Source organism: Glycine max, chromosome 19 (assembly GCF_000004515.6).
Source record: "Glycine max cultivar Williams 82 chromosome 19, Glycine_max_v4.0, whole genome shotgun sequence".
Classification (NCBI taxonomy): Eukaryota; Viridiplantae; Streptophyta; class Magnoliopsida; order Fabales; family Fabaceae; genus Glycine; species Glycine max.
In genome coordinates this window covers 38,078,361-38,096,596 of record NC_038255.2, presented here as the reverse complement: position 1 = coordinate 38,096,596, position 18,236 = coordinate 38,078,361, and the positions used below count along the sequence as shown (strand labels likewise).

At 29.2% G+C, this 18,236-nt stretch overlaps 2 protein-coding genes across 2 annotated transcripts; both read left to right on the top strand.

Moving 5' to 3' along the window:
- Window positions 1–2,419: 2,419 nt before the first annotated feature.
- On the top strand, window positions 2,420–6,696 carry LOC100815916 (frataxin, mitochondrial). The gene is made up of 6 exons (XM_003554010.5): window positions 2,420–2,726; window positions 3,795–4,041; window positions 4,401–4,473; window positions 4,757–4,804; window positions 5,124–5,218; window positions 6,339–6,696. Exons 2-6 carry the CDS (start codon window positions 3,812–3,814, stop codon window positions 6,466–6,468), a joined length of 576 nt encoding a protein of 191 aa, XP_003554058.1. The 5' UTR covers window positions 2,420–2,726; window positions 3,795–3,811; the 3' UTR covers window positions 6,469–6,696.
- An 8,057-nt stretch (window positions 6,697–14,753) lies between these two features.
- Window positions 14,754–15,880, top strand: LOC100815187 (uncharacterized). Its single transcript, XM_003554009.5, has 3 exons — window positions 14,754–15,074; window positions 15,190–15,242; window positions 15,378–15,880. Exons 1-3 carry the CDS (start codon window positions 14,987–14,989, stop codon window positions 15,522–15,524), a joined length of 288 nt encoding a protein of 95 aa, XP_003554057.1. The 5' UTR covers window positions 14,754–14,986; the 3' UTR covers window positions 15,525–15,880.
- The last annotated feature ends 2,356 nt before the right edge of the window (window positions 15,881–18,236 follow it).

The following is an 18,236-nucleotide window of genomic DNA, read 5'->3' as shown; positions in this document are numbered from 1 at the left end:
GATTCCATCATGCCTCACTCTAAAACTACTCTCTCTCTGCGACTATGGACTTTAACTAGGCTGACTAGAATGGGTCAAACTTTTGACCCTCATGGATCTCGCTCAAGAGCTCACCGGTGACTCTCAACATACCCAACTTAATACTACCAGAGGTGATCGCACATGTTAAACTTAGGTCTCTAAAATGCTCTAAGAAGTATAACTCTCTAACCATCAAAGCAGACACCTGAAGGGATTTCCTACTCAAGGCATCAGCTACTACATTGGCTTTACCTGGGTGATAGCTAAGCCTCAAAATTGTAATCCTTAAGGAACTCTAACCATCTAGGTTGGGATGAAAGATCATGTAGTCCATGAACACACCAGTGACATTGGTCACACCAAAAGGCATAACCAAGTACTCATAATGGTTGTAACAGGTCCTAAAGGCAGTCTTCAAAATATCCTCAGGCTTCACTCTAATCTGGTGGTAACTTGACCTAAGATCTATCTTACTGGACACACAAGCCCCTACTAATTGGCCCATCAAGTCATCTATCCTAGGCAAATGGTACTTATTCTTAATCATCACCTTGTTCAGTCGGCGATAGTCTACACATAGCTTTTCGATTCATAGATATTTAGTAAAAGTAGATTCTCCTAACCTAACATTAAAACCTATTTGTGCATCTTATAATTCCCATGCACTAAGGATCTTCCTATTGAAATTCATTTAGAGGTCATTCATACACATTTTTTAGGGTTCCATACTTAAGCCTGCCTTGACCTACGCTTAAGCTTGACTTGACCCACGCTTAAGCTTGACTCACCCTATGCTTATGCTTGAAATCCAGTAGCTTATTTCCCCTTGCAAATCATCTTTCTTAAGCCTGGTCCAACCTATGCTTAAGCTTGGTCACGCTTAAGCTTGACTCAACCTATGCTTAAGCTTGGTTCCAGCCATGCTTAGGCTTGAGAATCAGTAACCCATTTTCCTTTGCAGGTCATTTTGCTTAAGCATGAACAACTCTTCACTTCAGTGCCACGACCTCACAAAGCTTCAAAAAAGAAGTTTTTCACTTTCAATGACTTCCAAATTAACCCAAATGGGATCCCAAGCATCTCAAACATATTTCCCTTCACCAAATACTCGAAACAACACTAGTTTACAAGTTCTAAAAAAACTTGCCATGAAATCTATGAGAAAAGGACCCTAAGTGTTGGTTATGAAGAGCTAACTTCCTATGTTCCTACAACACTTCTAATGGAGGTTACTCCATAAACAAACAAGAATAGCAAGAAAAGGATGGATTAACTCCTCAATACCTCATTGTGAAGCATGAAAATGGTGGAGGATGGAAGTCTTGCAACTCAAAACTCAAGAACCACCAAGCAGTCCAAGCAAGAAATCTTTTTCTTTCCTTCTCCAAAGTTTAGCCAAGGCTCAAAAACGAAAATAACAATAGCTAAGCACAAAGTGGAGTGAAGTTGGGGTGTTTAGGAAGTATACTCTAGGTTCAAGAGTCTCCATATGCTCCCTCATGTCACCGAAGACTTAATTGAAGGAAAAAGTTGATGGTGGAAGAGAGAGTGTGTAGTTGGTTGTGTAGCTCTAGTCATTTCTTGGTGGTTTCCCTTTTGAAAATGTTGCTATAGATGATTTAGATAGGATTAGGCATAAAAAGAAACTTTGCTTTTACCAAAAGAAATAAAACTCTATCCAATTAACCTAGACAATGATGCTAATTACGTAGATAATAGAGTGATCTAAAAGAAGAAATTTATCTTGTACTCGTATTACTACATATCTTGTACTCGTTGATCCAGGACCTGAGTACCCAACTAGTTCGAGCCACCGATTGGATTGGATATGCATATGATCGAAATGATCCAATTCAACTCAATTTTGAACCAAAGACCTAACGGTTCAAATTAACCTGCCTAAGTCAAACTTATTATTTTTTGGATAAATAACCCTTTTCATTCTTGCACTTTACACTCGTCGATTATTTCGTCCTTATACTATCAAAATGATCAATTTAGTCTACAATTTCATAAATGTACAAGCAATTTAGTTTTACCATCAAGTCCCCTAGTTAGTTTCTCTCAAGATTGAGTGAAAACATGATACATCCTTGATAATATGACATTCATATATGTAGGATAAATTTCATGTCAATCAATAGTGATTTAGACTAAAATGTTAATGATTTTTTTTAATTTAATTTTAATACAAAAGATAATGACTATTCTGAAAGGAGACTTCTTTCTAATTTTGTAATAATACTTCTTTTACAATGACATAAAATGATACCCAACAAACATAATTTAACAACAAAATGATTTAGACAGTAGTATGGATATAGCGTACCATTAAAGTAGACGAAATTGGTAATTTCCCTATTTATTTTTCTTTTTTAAACCCCAAAACGACGTCGTTTTGCTGTTGGAGGAGATTAAAAATTTTCCAAAACGCATAGGCACAACAAAAACCCTTCTTCACTCTCGTGTTCTGGCTGCGTTTTCTCAATTCGTTCCCAAAACGCATTGGCACCCACACGACGGTGCAGCCTCCCTGTAGCTGCCTCACCTCACCACTGCAGCCTCCTCGCCGGCGAAACCTCCATTTCCGGTGGCGACGAACGTTTAATTTGGCCAGCTCCTCCTGGAATCGCGATGGTGACGCACTGAGACCAGTGGCGACGAAGACACAGTAAGCAGCCGGCAGCGGCGACGGAGACACACTGGTACTTATTGAAACTTGAGATACTTGCTCCTGTTAAATACATAAACATAAATATAACTATCTGTGTTGGTTTTGTCTTTTGGTTGTCTTTGGGCTTCTGTGTACGGTGCATTTGAATTTGATAATTTCTTATTGAAAGCATTTTCTCCTGACATAAAACTGCGTTTTTCTTTTCTTATTCTACTGGTTTTGTAAAGATGTGTTTCTGACAAATGTGAAGTATGAGCTGGGTTTTGATAAATGTCCATTATATACATGAAAGTAGCAGAACATATATGTCGCAAAAATTACATTTGATTACCTTTAACATTAGTGGTTCTTAAGTCAAATGACAAAAAAGTTCCTGTGCTCTGCAGCAATTTGATAGGGGAGCATTTCCCTGCCCTGAAAAATGCAGTATGCTCTAAAAAATGTAGGGAAAGATCCAATCTTGTAATTTATAGTCCTTGCTTTGAGGAAGAAAAGGACATAATCATATATTCATATGTTCTGTTATTATTGGTCATTAGTCAGATTAGATATATCTCTTGATATAGGCGGTCCATTTTTTGTTTGCTTACTTCCGTATGATTTTTCTGTTGCAATTAATTCAGCTACAGTCATGGACCTTTGTTGTGATTTCACAACACATGTGCTTGTAGCCTTTCAATTTTGTTAGCTGAAACGTGCATATAGGAGGCATGTGAATGCAAATTTGATTTTTTATAATTGACCTTGGACTGGATTTTTGTACTCAAAACAGGTTTTAGAAATTGAATGTTTGCTAGAAATGGTTTTAGAAACTGGTTTTTAAAATTGGTTCTGGCCAAAACCAAACTTGTTTTTAGAAAAATAATAAATGGTTTGCTTTTGAAATCCTATTCAAATAACTGGTTCACAATTAGATTTGGTTTGGCTTTATGCTTAACTGATCCATTGCCATGTTCCCATGCCTGATTAATTTTTTCAAATATTGTGTTTCCTTGGTTCTGTCTTTCTTTTCGGCATATTGATCAATATGACAACATTAATACCATTGTTAGTCTATTATTTATAATGGCAACTCAACTTTTATTTTTCACATTTGCAGCTGAGGTGACAAAAGCTATGGCCTCAAAGCTGCTTTTGAAGAGAAGGCTCTTTAGGTTTTTGCAACTGTCACAACCTTCTTTTTCTTCCATTCATGCAGCCCCAATCCTTTCTGTAAAAGCTTCAGAATTCATGTTCCCCTACAAGGAGAATGCCCTTCTTCCTCCTCTCTCTTCTTCTTCTAGAAACTTCTGCTCTCGCAGTTTTAATCTTGATGAATCTCAAGGCCCCCTGACTATTGATTACAGGTATGACGTGCACTTTCTTGTTTTTCATCCATTATGTTCTTATTTGATTCTCAGAAATCATAAAAAGTTGAACTTAATGGTTTTAGTTTTTCTTTTTTGAGCTTTCAAATTTCAGTTATGGTTTATTTTAAGATTTTAAATTTAAAATTCAAAGCATTTCTGGAGTTGGGTTGGGGTTTGACAGTGGGATTTGTAGTGTTCGAAAATATTTCTAAGAATTCAATTTCAAATATCTGTCACATGTGCCAGTTTCTCAAAGGTTGTTGTAACTTGTAAGATTCCCATCTGGTTGGAGTTTTATTTTGTTTTGTTTTCTCAGTGGGTGGAAATGACTTTGCTAATGATTAGTGTGAATGCAGTTCTCTACTGCAGGAGGGTGAATTCCACAGACTGGCTGATTCCACAATACATAGCCTCCAAGAGAAATTAGAGGTATCTCTAGCATTGCTTTGTGTTTTTCCACCAACTTAAATTTGTTATGTTGCAATCACAAGTATTGACATTCATCACAAATTTTGCTCTGGTTGGCAACCTCCCACGTTTGACAAATATGCAATCATGATAAAATTATGCTTAAAATCAAATAGATTTCATTGGAAGATTGTCTTAGCTGTGGCGGAAAGTTGACAGTCACAACACACAATGCATTCAGTTCATATTATTTGAAATTTAAACTATGTAGGATATTTATTTTATTTTGTTTGTTGCCTGGCAGGACTATGGAGACTCAGTTGAAGTTGATGGATTTGACATAGACTACGGCGTGAGTATGATTTTGTGAGAATAAGTTATAAAGGATTGATAACAATAAATTACTTGTCAACTAAAGAATATCCTAGAACATTCTGTATTTTAGAAGGCAAACTTGAAGTTATCATGTTTTTTTAAGTGATTATTTTGAATAATCACATTGTTAACTTGATAATCATCTTTGTTTAAATGAAACCCTGTAATTATTTGGTATTTCAATGTAAACAGCTTCTTTATTTTAAGATTTCAATTAATTTCTTCCTATTAATTTTAAGAAGTGGTTTCCTTGCATGGGGGTGTATTATTTGTTTTGACATGGCTTTCCATTTCAGAATGATGTTTTGACTATAAAACTTGGCGATCTTGGCACCTATGTATTGAACAAACAAACACCAAATAGACAACTTTGGCTGTCTTCTCCAGTGAGGTATTTGATTGTGTCTGTTGTTATCTGTCAATATGTATGGTTAATTTTTAGCTAGGATGGTTTTTTCTAGGTTTTAGTCTCTAGTCTCTACACATCTATGTTCATGAATTAGATTGCATGTGAATAAGTTTTATCAAAGCCAGATACATATACTTCTTTAGTATCTTTATGTGTGAGAATGAACCGGAGAAAAGTGAATATTTGTTGATAACCAACCAAATGGTGTTAAAAACGTTAACTTATAATCAAATATGTATCTTTATTCTTTAGATGTTAAAAATGGTGCATTTATTGAGGCAACTATTGGTAATTAAAGCTGGTTCGCATATTGACTTGTATTGAGCCAGTTTGTTAAAACTTTAAACTTAAAAAAATTAATTTTGGAAAAAGTGCTTTTTTAAGAAGCAGATGAGGTTTACTTTTTTAAAAAAAAGCTGAAAACTGCTTATTTTAAGTAAAAGCAGTTAAGACAAACACATCTAAAAACTATAAAATTGCTTATTTATTTAAAAAACACTTATTTTAAAAAATAAGCTTAAACAAACTAGCTCATTAAAGGCAGAACTTCATTAATCTGCTATTAGTTTAATTTCTTTGTTTAAGTTGTTCCAGTGTTGTGGGGATTTATTCGGTATTTTTTGTCCGGATTCATTTTCACAGGTTTTCTTCCTCTAGATCAGGGAGACAAATCATTGTTAATGTTTTACAATTTTATTAGGATATAGGTTTAGTCCTTTGAATGTTAGAGATGCTATTACTGTGTGCGTCAAGAATAATTCTGCCCAATCTAGTCCGTCAGTACCACAACGGATGTATCTTACAGTCACATTTCTCACCTCCCCGCTTATTTTTTTTTATCATCACTTCCATGAAGATGTAGAAGACATTCAACCTTAAGTGATACCATGAATGCTTGTAGCTGTGACATTTTAGAGGCCTTCGCGTGATTCCAAGATTTCAAATGCAGTTTAATTTTTTGCTAGAATGACTTTCTGCTACTTTTGTTTATCTACTTAATCTGCTGTACTTAATTTAGATGGCATTCAATATCAGAACATATGCCGAAATAGGTATAATGAATGATCAAGGTGACATGATCTTTTGGGCTTGTCTTATGCAGTGGTCCTTCAAGGTTTGATTGGGATCGGGATACTAAAGCTTGGATTTATAGGCGGAACAAAGCAAACTTGTATAAAATTTTGGAAGGCGAGTTTGAGCAGTTATGTGGCAAACCTATTGATCTTTCCTAAGCTGTTGACAAGGTGCTGCCTAATCTTGATTTTTTATTTATAAGGCAAATGAATAGTGACGAGCCTTTGGTGTTCGCATGTACTTGAAGGATTTTTTCTTTCTTTCTTTTTTTGCCATACATATGCCATCTTTACTGTATCAGTTATACCACATTTTCTGTCATGAAGTGATTGTATCTTCTAAATAATCAGCAAAAAATAGTAGTAATAAACAATTTCTTCTTATAAGTTATACTACTTTTTCAATCTTGGCATCAATTTGCTTCTTTTATGGATTGCAATTGCAATGGCCATCCTGGTAAGTTACTTCTAGCATTTTCGCATCCAATTTTTGAGGTTTAGATGGATACTAAGCGTGCATGATAAATGTCAGAAAGGAAAAAGGAAAAGGTTCTACGCAAAATAAAAAAGCTTTTAGCCCTTGTTTGCTCTGTAACGATGATGTATATTTTATAATTTCAGGATTGCTACCTTATAACTTTGACTTTGAGTTTGTACTCAATTTATTATTGTTGATATGTTATCCATTATTGTTACTCTGTTTAGAATCTGGACACTTGCGTAAATGCAGTTAGGCATTTTCAGTTAATGATCCATTGATGTTTAGAAAAAAAAATTATTTTATTTATCATATATCTGTTTTGTAATATTCATTTTTTTTACGAAGAAATTTTGGTTCACACGATGATATTTACTATGTTGTGTGTTTTATTTTGCATCAAGGGGTATTTGGTAGAGGAAAAATATTTTCATACCTGGCAATCATGATTTCTGAAAATCCTATTTCTTGAGAATGAATATAATTTGTTTGGCTGATGGTTGAGAATATTTAGATAAGTTTCTTAGGAATTAAGAAGTTACACATCCTTTTACCTGTTATTTTAATTATTTATCATATTGTATAATTTAATAAAGAATAACATTATTTTTTATTGTAGTAAAAGAAAAATTAAATTTGAAAACATAAAATTCTCACCTTTCTCATGATAAAGTTTTTGGTGGGAAATTGATTAAAAAACATTCTCAGACTAAACATGAGAAATTAAGTTTTACCTATGATATTTGGCAAATAAAAAACTTTTCTTGCTATCAAACATCCAAGTGAAAATTCACTGTCCTTATTTGTTACTTGTTAAATTTTTTTGGTATACAAAATTAACTGTGACTGAAATGAGAATGGAAATATAGAATAGTTTGGATTTTGATGTTTAGTTCACTTCTATCAATTTATTATTAATTAAAACAATATCTGTGGTCATCGATCTTTTAAATTAACTGGTGTGTAGTGGTTCTATTAATCAAATATTTGGAGTCTAGATTTTACGAACATAATTGCGTTAAATATTTGAAAAGAGAATTGTTATTTATTATAATTTTATTTGACTCAAATAAAATTATGATAATAGAAAATACATATCATTCATAAATTTTAATCTTTACAAAAGAAAATAATTTATTTTTTAATTAAATTAAATAATTTATTTTAATCAAATAAATATTTTAGTGGAATATTATTATATTTTTTGCTAGCACCACAAATATAATTAATATAAAAAGAGAAGTATTATTTTATAAATGTGGAAGTTGTTTATAAAATAAAAATAATATTCTATTGTTATATAGAAGTATCTTTGTCTTATATAAGAGTGTGATCAATTATGATAATTAGTTATGTGATTAATTGTGAATTATTTTTGTCTTATATTAGAAAGTTTTTTAGAATAAAAATATATAAGATCATGTTTATTTTTTATAAAGATAACGAGATATAAAATTATTTTATATTTTTCTTTCTTTTATTTGAAAAAAGTCTAAATTTATTTTCTTTAACACTATAAATAGAAGTTTCATCAAAAAGTTGACATGAGAGATTGATATTGGTATCGATGAACAGAGGTTATTGAAAAAAAGAAAACACATTCGCATATCCAAATCTATTTTTTTATAAATCTTTTTTTTATATTTATTATTATTGTATATTTTGAATACAAAATAGATTGTAAGTACTAGGAACACTTTAAGTATCGTATATCAAATCAAATCATGCATACATTACTAGTCAACATAAATGGACATGTAGGACATTTGAAATGAAGAGAATAAATAATCATTATAAAATTAACAAATAATTACTCAATATAAGTAACAATGATTTAAAAAAATAGAGATTAAACTCCCCTTCAACAAAAACACTTTATGCGAAATGTACGGTAAATAAAATTGTCTCTATCAAGATATTTTGTTTATTTCTGCGGATATATACTTGTTCAGTACCAACTCAACTCAAGGAACTCAAACTTCGGGCATTGAAGAAGCAATATGGTCCTTTGTCGTCCCTCTTGACTCTGATGAGAGGTGAGTTGTTATTTATAAGAAGTCTAACCTCAAATTAAATTAATTAGAGTTCGACATAAAAGGTGAAGAAAATGAAAAATAAAATAAAGAAAAAAAAATTCTATTATTATTTAATCCCATATAATTATGTGTAATAATTTTATTGGATTTCATTATAATTATTTTAAAAATCATATTTATAATAATTTTTAATTAGTTTATGCTGTATATGGATGTTCATTAAACTTAATTGAATATTCCGTGATACTGCCTATTATTTTTTATTTATATTATTATACCTTGTGAGTTTGCTATTGTGCTTTGTAAATGATGATCCCAAGGTCTCATTGGGCAAGCCACATGTTTGAACCGACATTTCTTGATTAATTGGTTACAAAAACCACATTATTGGTGACACTTTTAAAAGAATTTCATTCTTTCTTAAAGTATAAATAATTGATAGCTGAGATACACATGTAGTAGCATAGCCTTTAAAGGAGAAGTAGGAGGGATGGGACATGAATGCATGTCATGCTCACACTCATGAACTAATGGGACAAATCTACATGTCATCTCTTTACCACATAAATCCACCGCCCAAGCTCGACCTTTTGTGCCACTACTGCCCCCATCTGTGACTTGTTACTTGTTTGGTCTAACATCAATTATATCTTCCCAAGATTCCATTTATTGTTCATTCATATTACCCTTAAAGCAGGGAATCCAATAATCAATAATTAACAATATTTTTCAAACTTACAGTCAAATCAATTAGCATGAGTTATTTCAGCATAATCAATCATTTTTAATTTGAGTTCTGAATATGTCAGCTTAAATATTTGAAGAGAAAATTTAAATTTGTAAGACTTAATCGATAGATGTATTATTTTTTGGCAGATGATACCCATGTTCTGTGAAAAAACAAAACCCAAACTCTTCTATGTGAAGGAATTTTGCCTTTTGATGAAAATGCGGTGGTGTCTTTTTCAAACCAAGTTATGTGATTAGACTTCATAGAAGCAGTAGTAAAAATCTCAGAGGGGTTTAGCAAAAGAAGACAAAAATTGAAAATAAGAACACAATCATGAATCATGGTACTGTTTCCAATGTTTAGATTATGTGCTAAGTCATGATCATTGGGTTATTAAGCTCGTAATGGTCATGCAACGAAATAAACTTAGTGCGCTGTTTTACACCAATCAAACACAAGGTCAGAATCTAACTATTAATTGATTGCCTTAAATTTATGGTCAGAACTCAGTACCCATAGTCTTTGGCATGGAAACAGAGCTTATCCACTCCCCAATCCTCATTAGTCATTATCCCCAGGAAGTTTTTCTTTTAATTTAAAGTTTATTTTAAGATATAATAATAATAGTATTTACTAGTAAAAAAACATATGGTATAATTAATTCATTAAATAAAAATAAATAATATAACCAGATAGTACGTAAGTACTGGTACTAAATACGTACAGTACTAGTTTAAGAGTTAAGAGGGCTTGAGTTGGAACCCTCAAAAGACGATTGTGAAGAACTTTAGTATTTACAGGGATTCTGTCTAACATGATTTGGATAAATTAGATGTTAAAGATTAGAAATACTGACATTATTAAATAAAAATAATTTTATTATTTTATAAACAGTATTTTTTTATCTGTTCAATTTTTATTTAATGAAAAAGTAATATTGCTAATAATAAAATCAATCTCTCTATTTTTATTAAAATGATTTTCTTAATTAAAATTAGCATTCGTTATTTTAATTAGTTTTAAAATAACAAATATTAAAGTATTATAAAGATTAATTTTTTTTAAAAAATTATAAGCATATTTTCTCTTTTATCTAAAATAAAATATTAAAGTTACTAATAATTATATAAAGATGTATAATGATATTATATCAATATGCTGCCTGTGGAGGGGTGTTAAGGGACCAATTGGTATTTCTTCTTTTCACATGGCTGAGCTCTAGGCTATTTATTTTGCGGTGGACATCCCGGTCGGATCTAAAATTTTAAAATAAATTTTATTTATAATTTAATTTTTAAAATAAAATTAATTTCAATCAAAATAATTTTAAAATTAATTTTATTAATGTACATCCAAACATATTAATACTATCTTCTCTTTTGGGGGCTAGTTCCCCTCACTTCACCAAAATAAAAAATATCTGAAGCATGGATCATGGACTTGATATGTCAATGTCGACATTCTCTATTATTAATATATATAAACTCTTTTAGACCGTCTTACTTTTTCATATAATTCTTAAAACTTGCAAGTCGAAATCATATTGATGAATATTAATGGTTAGTCATTAATTTTTTTAACATAACATTAGTTACCTTTTTGGTTTTCAACTATACGAAAGTAATATTGATGGCTACAGGTTAGGAAAATGGAAACAACAAAAAATGGTAGAACTATCCATTATTATTCTAAGTAAAGCCATATTAACACTAACAAGTTAAATAGTTAAATTTATCTTGAAAGTAAGAAATATTAGTAAATTGATGTATGAAACATAGGAAATTTAAATTTAATATCCGAATGTATAAAAAATGTAATAAATTAGTCTTGTAAATAATTAATAAAAAATTAGTCTCCAAACTTAATGTCAAATTGATCATTACAAATATAACTCATTATCAAATTAGTCTTTAAACATTATAATTTAATGATAAAATGGTCTCACAAATTTAACGGCATAACTAATTTATCATACTTTGTGTATATCCCATAACTAAATTTGTATTTTTTATCTTTCAGAAACCAATTTATCACCACATCACACTTTTTGAGGATGAATTTGACTATTTTACCCTTATAACAATTGTCAAATGTTGTCCAAAGATTCATTTTCCTCTTGCTGGTTTATATCTCTTAAAATTCTTCACTTTTATTAAATAAATTCACTAGTACCAACAAGTCATTGGTTCGAGTGGTCTTTGGCTCGATCCCCTTAAATAAAATCTTGGGTTTAATTCTTGTGGATGAAAAAAAATATTGTTGAAAGGGAAGATCCACTAAAGGTGTCCAGTCAGGTTTACTAATAGAGATTAGTCATCAACAAAATTAGTAGATACTCTATACTAATATCATGATGAAAAAAAAAATTAACTAGTAAAATTCAGGCTATAAAGATTTCACTGAGTAAATTTTATCATTTTAGTTAAAATGCATGTTAACATATTATAACAATTGTAAATTCAATGGATATAATTCAATTAACAATATATGTTGAATTTGTGGGAAGGATCATGATTCAATCATCACAGAATGTACTTATAGAGAGGAATGAAAAACTTTAAGTATAACTAAATCTTACCAAGATTAGTCTCATAATTGATTTTGAGGATTAAAGTTTATAAAATTAGCTTGGAGAACCACCGGAGAGTTTAAAACCCTAATTACAATCATATCAAATAAAAAAAAATATTATTACATTGTCAACTCTTCTAATATGACGTAATTTTTTTAAAGAAAAGTATGATGTAATCTAATTAATTGTTTTGAAGTTTGAAATTCAACTATATGGAAATTGTCTAAAATCTAATTAAATTAAATAAAATTTGAAATAATTTTGTTTATCCACTCACATATCGTGCAGGATTATATTTAGTAATATATAATTTCGGCTGCTTTTAAACTGTTTTTTTAAGGTCTTTAAAAATCAAGAAATACTACAAATTTTCTATTCATTGATAAATGTACTTTTTCATTTTTACTTTCCTGATAAATATGTAAATTAATTAAAAATTAGATAAGCAGTAAGAGTATAATTAACAAAAGAGTAACTAATGTTATTTTTTAATTTTGAAAATAGCATATAAATACGAATACAAACAAAAAATTTATAAAAATTCGACACTTCCAAAAAAGAAAAACAAAGGGAATTTATTATTTAAAATTTAAAGCACAAACCGTAAACTTAACATTTTAATATTGTTTGGTTTAAGATCACATGTATATATCCTTTAAATAGACAAACCTGATTGAATTGAATAAAAAAAGTTTTAATTCCGAGTATTTAGCATGTAATTATGTTCATAAAACTTAAATTTGACACAATTAATTAGTTACCTTGAAAGTTGAAACATCTTTATCTCAGTTATATAACCACGTGCTCAATATATTTTTTTTCCACTTTCTTAAATATTCTTTATTATTACAAGTATAATCCATTCTTATCTCGTCATACAATTCCAAGCTTTTGTATACGCATTTTTTTATATTATAAAATAGACATAAAACTCTCAAGCTTAATCGTTTCCATTTTTTTTTTCTTTCAATAATGCCTTTTCAAAATTTTCCTAAAAAGATATTGTCTTTTCAAATTTACTTTTCAATTAATAGCCAACAACAATTTCATGCCTCGATCTAAATTTTATAAGGTCCAACTTGTATTCAATATTTGATGCTCACTTCTGAAGATGATATTATTTCTTTTTAGCCGTATAGAACAAATTGAGGCAAACCACACAATCCATACAACTACATAACCACACAAAATTTATAATGTAGTTTTTTTGTTTTCACTTTTTGAAATTTTTAATAAGTCGTTGCATGAGCATGGATAACAGCTTCACCATTTAGATGTATTTGTAAAAAATCACAAAAGCCAATTGCATATAACCTTGACAATGATTATAGTCCGTTTTCAAGTTTAATTTTCCATGTTTAATATATATAAAAAAGAAGCCCATTCTAATAGTTGTTCAAAAAATTGAAAGAATATTTACATGGAGATAAATAAATTTAAGTCAAATTAACGAGTTTTTTTTATAAAAAAACAATTACTCTTATTAACCTCTAAAAATTTATTTTTAAAATCTTTTTTTTGTAAAATTTGATAATTTTATTTATTGTTCTTGACATCTTTATTTATCTAAATTTAATTTTAGAAGTGGGAAGCCCTCTCACAATTTCGAATATATCTACTGTGATTAACTAAGAATGTAAGAGATTCCATGATAAGACAAATATAATACTATATTCATCTCATATTTTATTAATACCTTAGCTCTTTCTAAAATTATTTATGTTTCATAAATTAAAAATATTATTAATTATATTTCTGACTATATTTATTATTATTATTATTATTAATAATTTATTATAAAAAGTTAGATACCATATACGATTATTTAGTCTAAATATAATAATATTTTACATTTATATAGTAAATATTTCTGATTTTATATACATTAATGTTAAACATCAGTATATAAGGAAGGGAAATATTATTTAAAAGAGAAAAATGATACATTCACAGAGTAAATCTTTTTATATAATTATCTGATCACAAATTATTATGAATAATAATTTAACTTTTAAATTAAATTAAATGATAATTTATGATTATAAAATACATAATTATTACTCTTTTTAAAATATTGGGCTATTGTCTCCTCACCTGCATAATAATTAGGCTGTAGTGTAACGTGTAACTACCTGAAAGTTTAAAAATTGGACAGAGAGCTAATTTGTGTATACAAAATTGATCCTTTCTTTACGCGACACCTAAGAACACCCGTGAACTCTTCTAGTGGTTTCTGTTGCACATGCTTAAGTACAACAGCGGTTTAATTTGCAACAACTTTGCATGCATCCAAAACTGTTACTATCTATATATTTATCTTACTAAAAATGTTTGACCTATAATTTCTTACTTACACATTATATTTTCCTCTTTATGAAAAAATCCGGTAAAAATAGTGTAAAGTAAAAGTATCAAAAAAATAAAATATAATACTGACGTAGTAATTATTATTTTAAATACTTATAGTTATAGCTATATTTTGCGATCGGAAGCTAAAATAGACCAGTCATGTGGAAAAGGCACATTGTGCTATATTTGTTTTTTTGGCACATTAATTTTATTTATCTTTGGTACATGCACATTGTGCTAGCTATATGGTGCAGGCAACTTGAAACACGTCCACAATTTCATTTTTAAATACTTTGCCATAAGCAATAATAAATAAAAATGTAAAACTTGAGGTTGACTTTGGAGCAAGCTATAGTACTTTGGGTTGTGCTCTAATATTCAAATCAATTATTCTGTCTTAAGAGATTTTCTATATAAACACCATCTCCACAGGTATTCCACAAAATTCACCTTCTTCAGCTCTCTTATTAATTTGTCATCTTTCAGCAGATCCCCCTAGTTTTTCTTCCAACATGAGTTTCAAATCTCCCCTGCAATTGCTCATCATCATCCTTCTAGTTTTTTCATTTGTTGTCTCTTCTGCTGCTCTCCAAACAACAAGTACGAATGAAATTAAATTACTTTTCCTATGATTAACATGGACCTGTTTCATCTCTCTTTCTTTTTTAATTTTCAAAATTGATTTAATTCTATGTTGAAATTTCATTGTTTGCAGGAAGGCTTTTGCCAAACAAAGAAAAACTCTCAACCCAGATTACATCTGATAAGGTTATAATTTAGACCCTCATGAACATAATTTAATCTTATATAATCCTTGCAATATATTCCAAAATTCAAGAGTTCCTGTATCTGCATGCCGCAAAGGGTCCAACTGAGTACAATTTTTGTGTCTATGGTTTTCAGGGTGTTGAGGAATTGAGAAATGGAGAAGAAATGTTAGATATGGCAGAAGAGTTCATGGTAGAGGGAAGGATTGATTTGGAGAGTAATGATTATCCAGGGACAGGAGCAAACAACCGGCATGATCCAAAGACACCAGGAGGACCTTGAGAAATTAATGCATAAATTTTGTACAGATTATGAGAGCTAAGAGAATTATCAATGGTACTAAACTTGGTATTGGATTTGCATATTGTTAATTCTTGCTGCTAGAATATTCCTTTCATCCAATATTTTGTAGTGGATGAATGTGTTTCTCTGTAGTTGGGTTGCTGTGCTATTTTGATTTAGATATGTGGAGGTGAAACTCTCTTGCTTGGTTAAGTTTGTAGACTTTAGAGCTCAAGCAAATATTAACAGAAATTTCAATTTTCTTAAGCAAGTTTATATTATGTACCTTCCATTTAGACAAAGTTGTTTAGATGACAAAAACAATGAGATTAAAAGTATGCTACTATTTTGATTTATAGCTAATTTTGATTAAAAGTATGTTATATTGTGTACCTTACATTCAAAATATAAGAATCGGAAGATTTTAGTTTGTTATACTTATGCTTATCTAGGCTCAATAGAAACGCCAATTCAATATTATTTGAAGTATTGATTTGACTCTTCGAGGGGAGAACCTTTTCCTATTTGAAAATGGTATCAATTTTTATTTGCGTGGAGAAAAAAACAAGAGAAAATGGGTCAAAGAGATTTAAATGTGCAAGAAAGAGTGCATGCCTTTGCTTGCCGCTAATTAGTTGTGAGAAACTGAAAAAATTAAGTCACCACAAAAAATCAATCATAAGGCAAATGAAGGTAAAAGGTGGAGGTGGAGGAAGGTATAATAATTTTTATCAAGCGGTTCACTAAAAGGGATTATTACGTGAGATTGGAACAAGGAAATCATAGTATCTATAAACAAGGAATATCAATTATCAAGTCAAGATGAAGTTGTGGTTTCCAAATGCAAAAGGCCAAAGATCAAGAACAGACTATTTAAAGAAAGATAAAAACCGTTTGACTTAATGTGAAATTAGTCAATTTCCTATGTGTCTGAATCGTGGGATAAGAGTTACTATGTGCTAATATCAATTGAAACAAAAAATAAAAAATAAAAAAAAGGAAATTTCAAAGTGTTAATTTTGTAATTGCATTTGAACAAATTGTCTATGTATAAGTGTATTTGACTGAGTATTGATAAAATTATGCGATTTATGTTCAAATACTTACATTTAGAAAATAAGTTAGTAACAAAATTCAGTAAAAAAATAATCGAACACAAAAATTAATTAAAGTTCGAACCTAGAATCAATTATTCAGTTATGTATACTAAATATATGTATGTACAGCATTACATCATCAGGTATTTTTTTTTTAAAAAGCTATTACATCATCAATAATTTATATTAATTATTACATCTTACATCATTAATAAATTTATATAAAATATAATTTTTATTAATGCAATTGTTAAAATATAAATTTTCAATTGAATAACAATAAGATAATAATTAAATTATTCATATTTGTATATTTTAAAAATATATGTAACAATTTTTTACATAAATATATGTAACATCAGTATTTGTACATACTAATACGATTAATACATTAAATAATTTCAATTAATATAAAATTTTACAAGTGTAATTTATGTGTAAGAAAATTCTAATTCAATGGTAAATTTTGAAATAAAATTATCTAATTGAAAATTATAGAATGATTTAATAGTTAAAGTAAGTTATATTAGTGTAATTTTATTCCTTCCATATAAATTTATAATAATCTCTTTGTTTTGTTCAAATTAAAATTTGATATTTTATTTAAAGACAAGTATACTAACATTTTTAATTTAATATTAATTATACTTGTATGTTTTTAATATATATTAATTTTATACATTGACATCTTTTATTTTTTTAAAATTTACACTTATTATTTTTTTACTTATTAAATATAGTTATTAAGTGAGTTATACGAAAAAAATTATTTCTTTTTCTCTTTTGTTCTTATAAGAGAACATTTGGTGACTAACATTTAATAAGATATGATTTGTTTATCATATTGTGTATCTTATTTTATTAATGTAGTGTATTTTTTTTATCATAAGTAAAGAGATGGATTATAAATCAAATGGATAGAATAGTCATATTCTCTTCCTACCTTGTCCTCCCCCTCCCCTCTTCCACCACTATCATTGTTGTCATTGCACTACTAATGTCATCACCATTCTTTTCATTTTCATCATTATCATTACCACTCACCTTCACCATTGTCATCACAATTATCATTATTGTCACTACTCATGTAACTATTGTCATTATTATCATTACCACCACCACTATAATCATTGTACTTACTATCATTGTTGTCATCTCGGTTATTACCACCACTACATATCATTATTTGGTTCGCGTCATACACAAAACATAATACACAATATTTTATGTGTGTGCCAAACATTGGATAGAATTTTAGTTTATCTTATTCGAGTCCTATTCTTATATTCTATTATATCATATTATATCACCAAATGGACCTTGTAAAGTTATTGGAGAAAGACTATAAAATCCAAAAACAGATTACTAATATAAACATATTAGTGTTTTAAAGTTAATGATAAAAATAAAATTGTAATAAAAATAAAAAAATATTTTTTACACTAAAAATACAAAAATACAAAATACTTTTTTAGGTAATAAAAAGTATTTAATAGAATATTAAACATTATTTAACCAATGGGTTTAAAACTCTCCAAAGCAATACTAAGAAAAGGCTAATACTCACCACAAAAATACATTTCTTTGTCTAATCAAAATAAAGCCACCTATACGA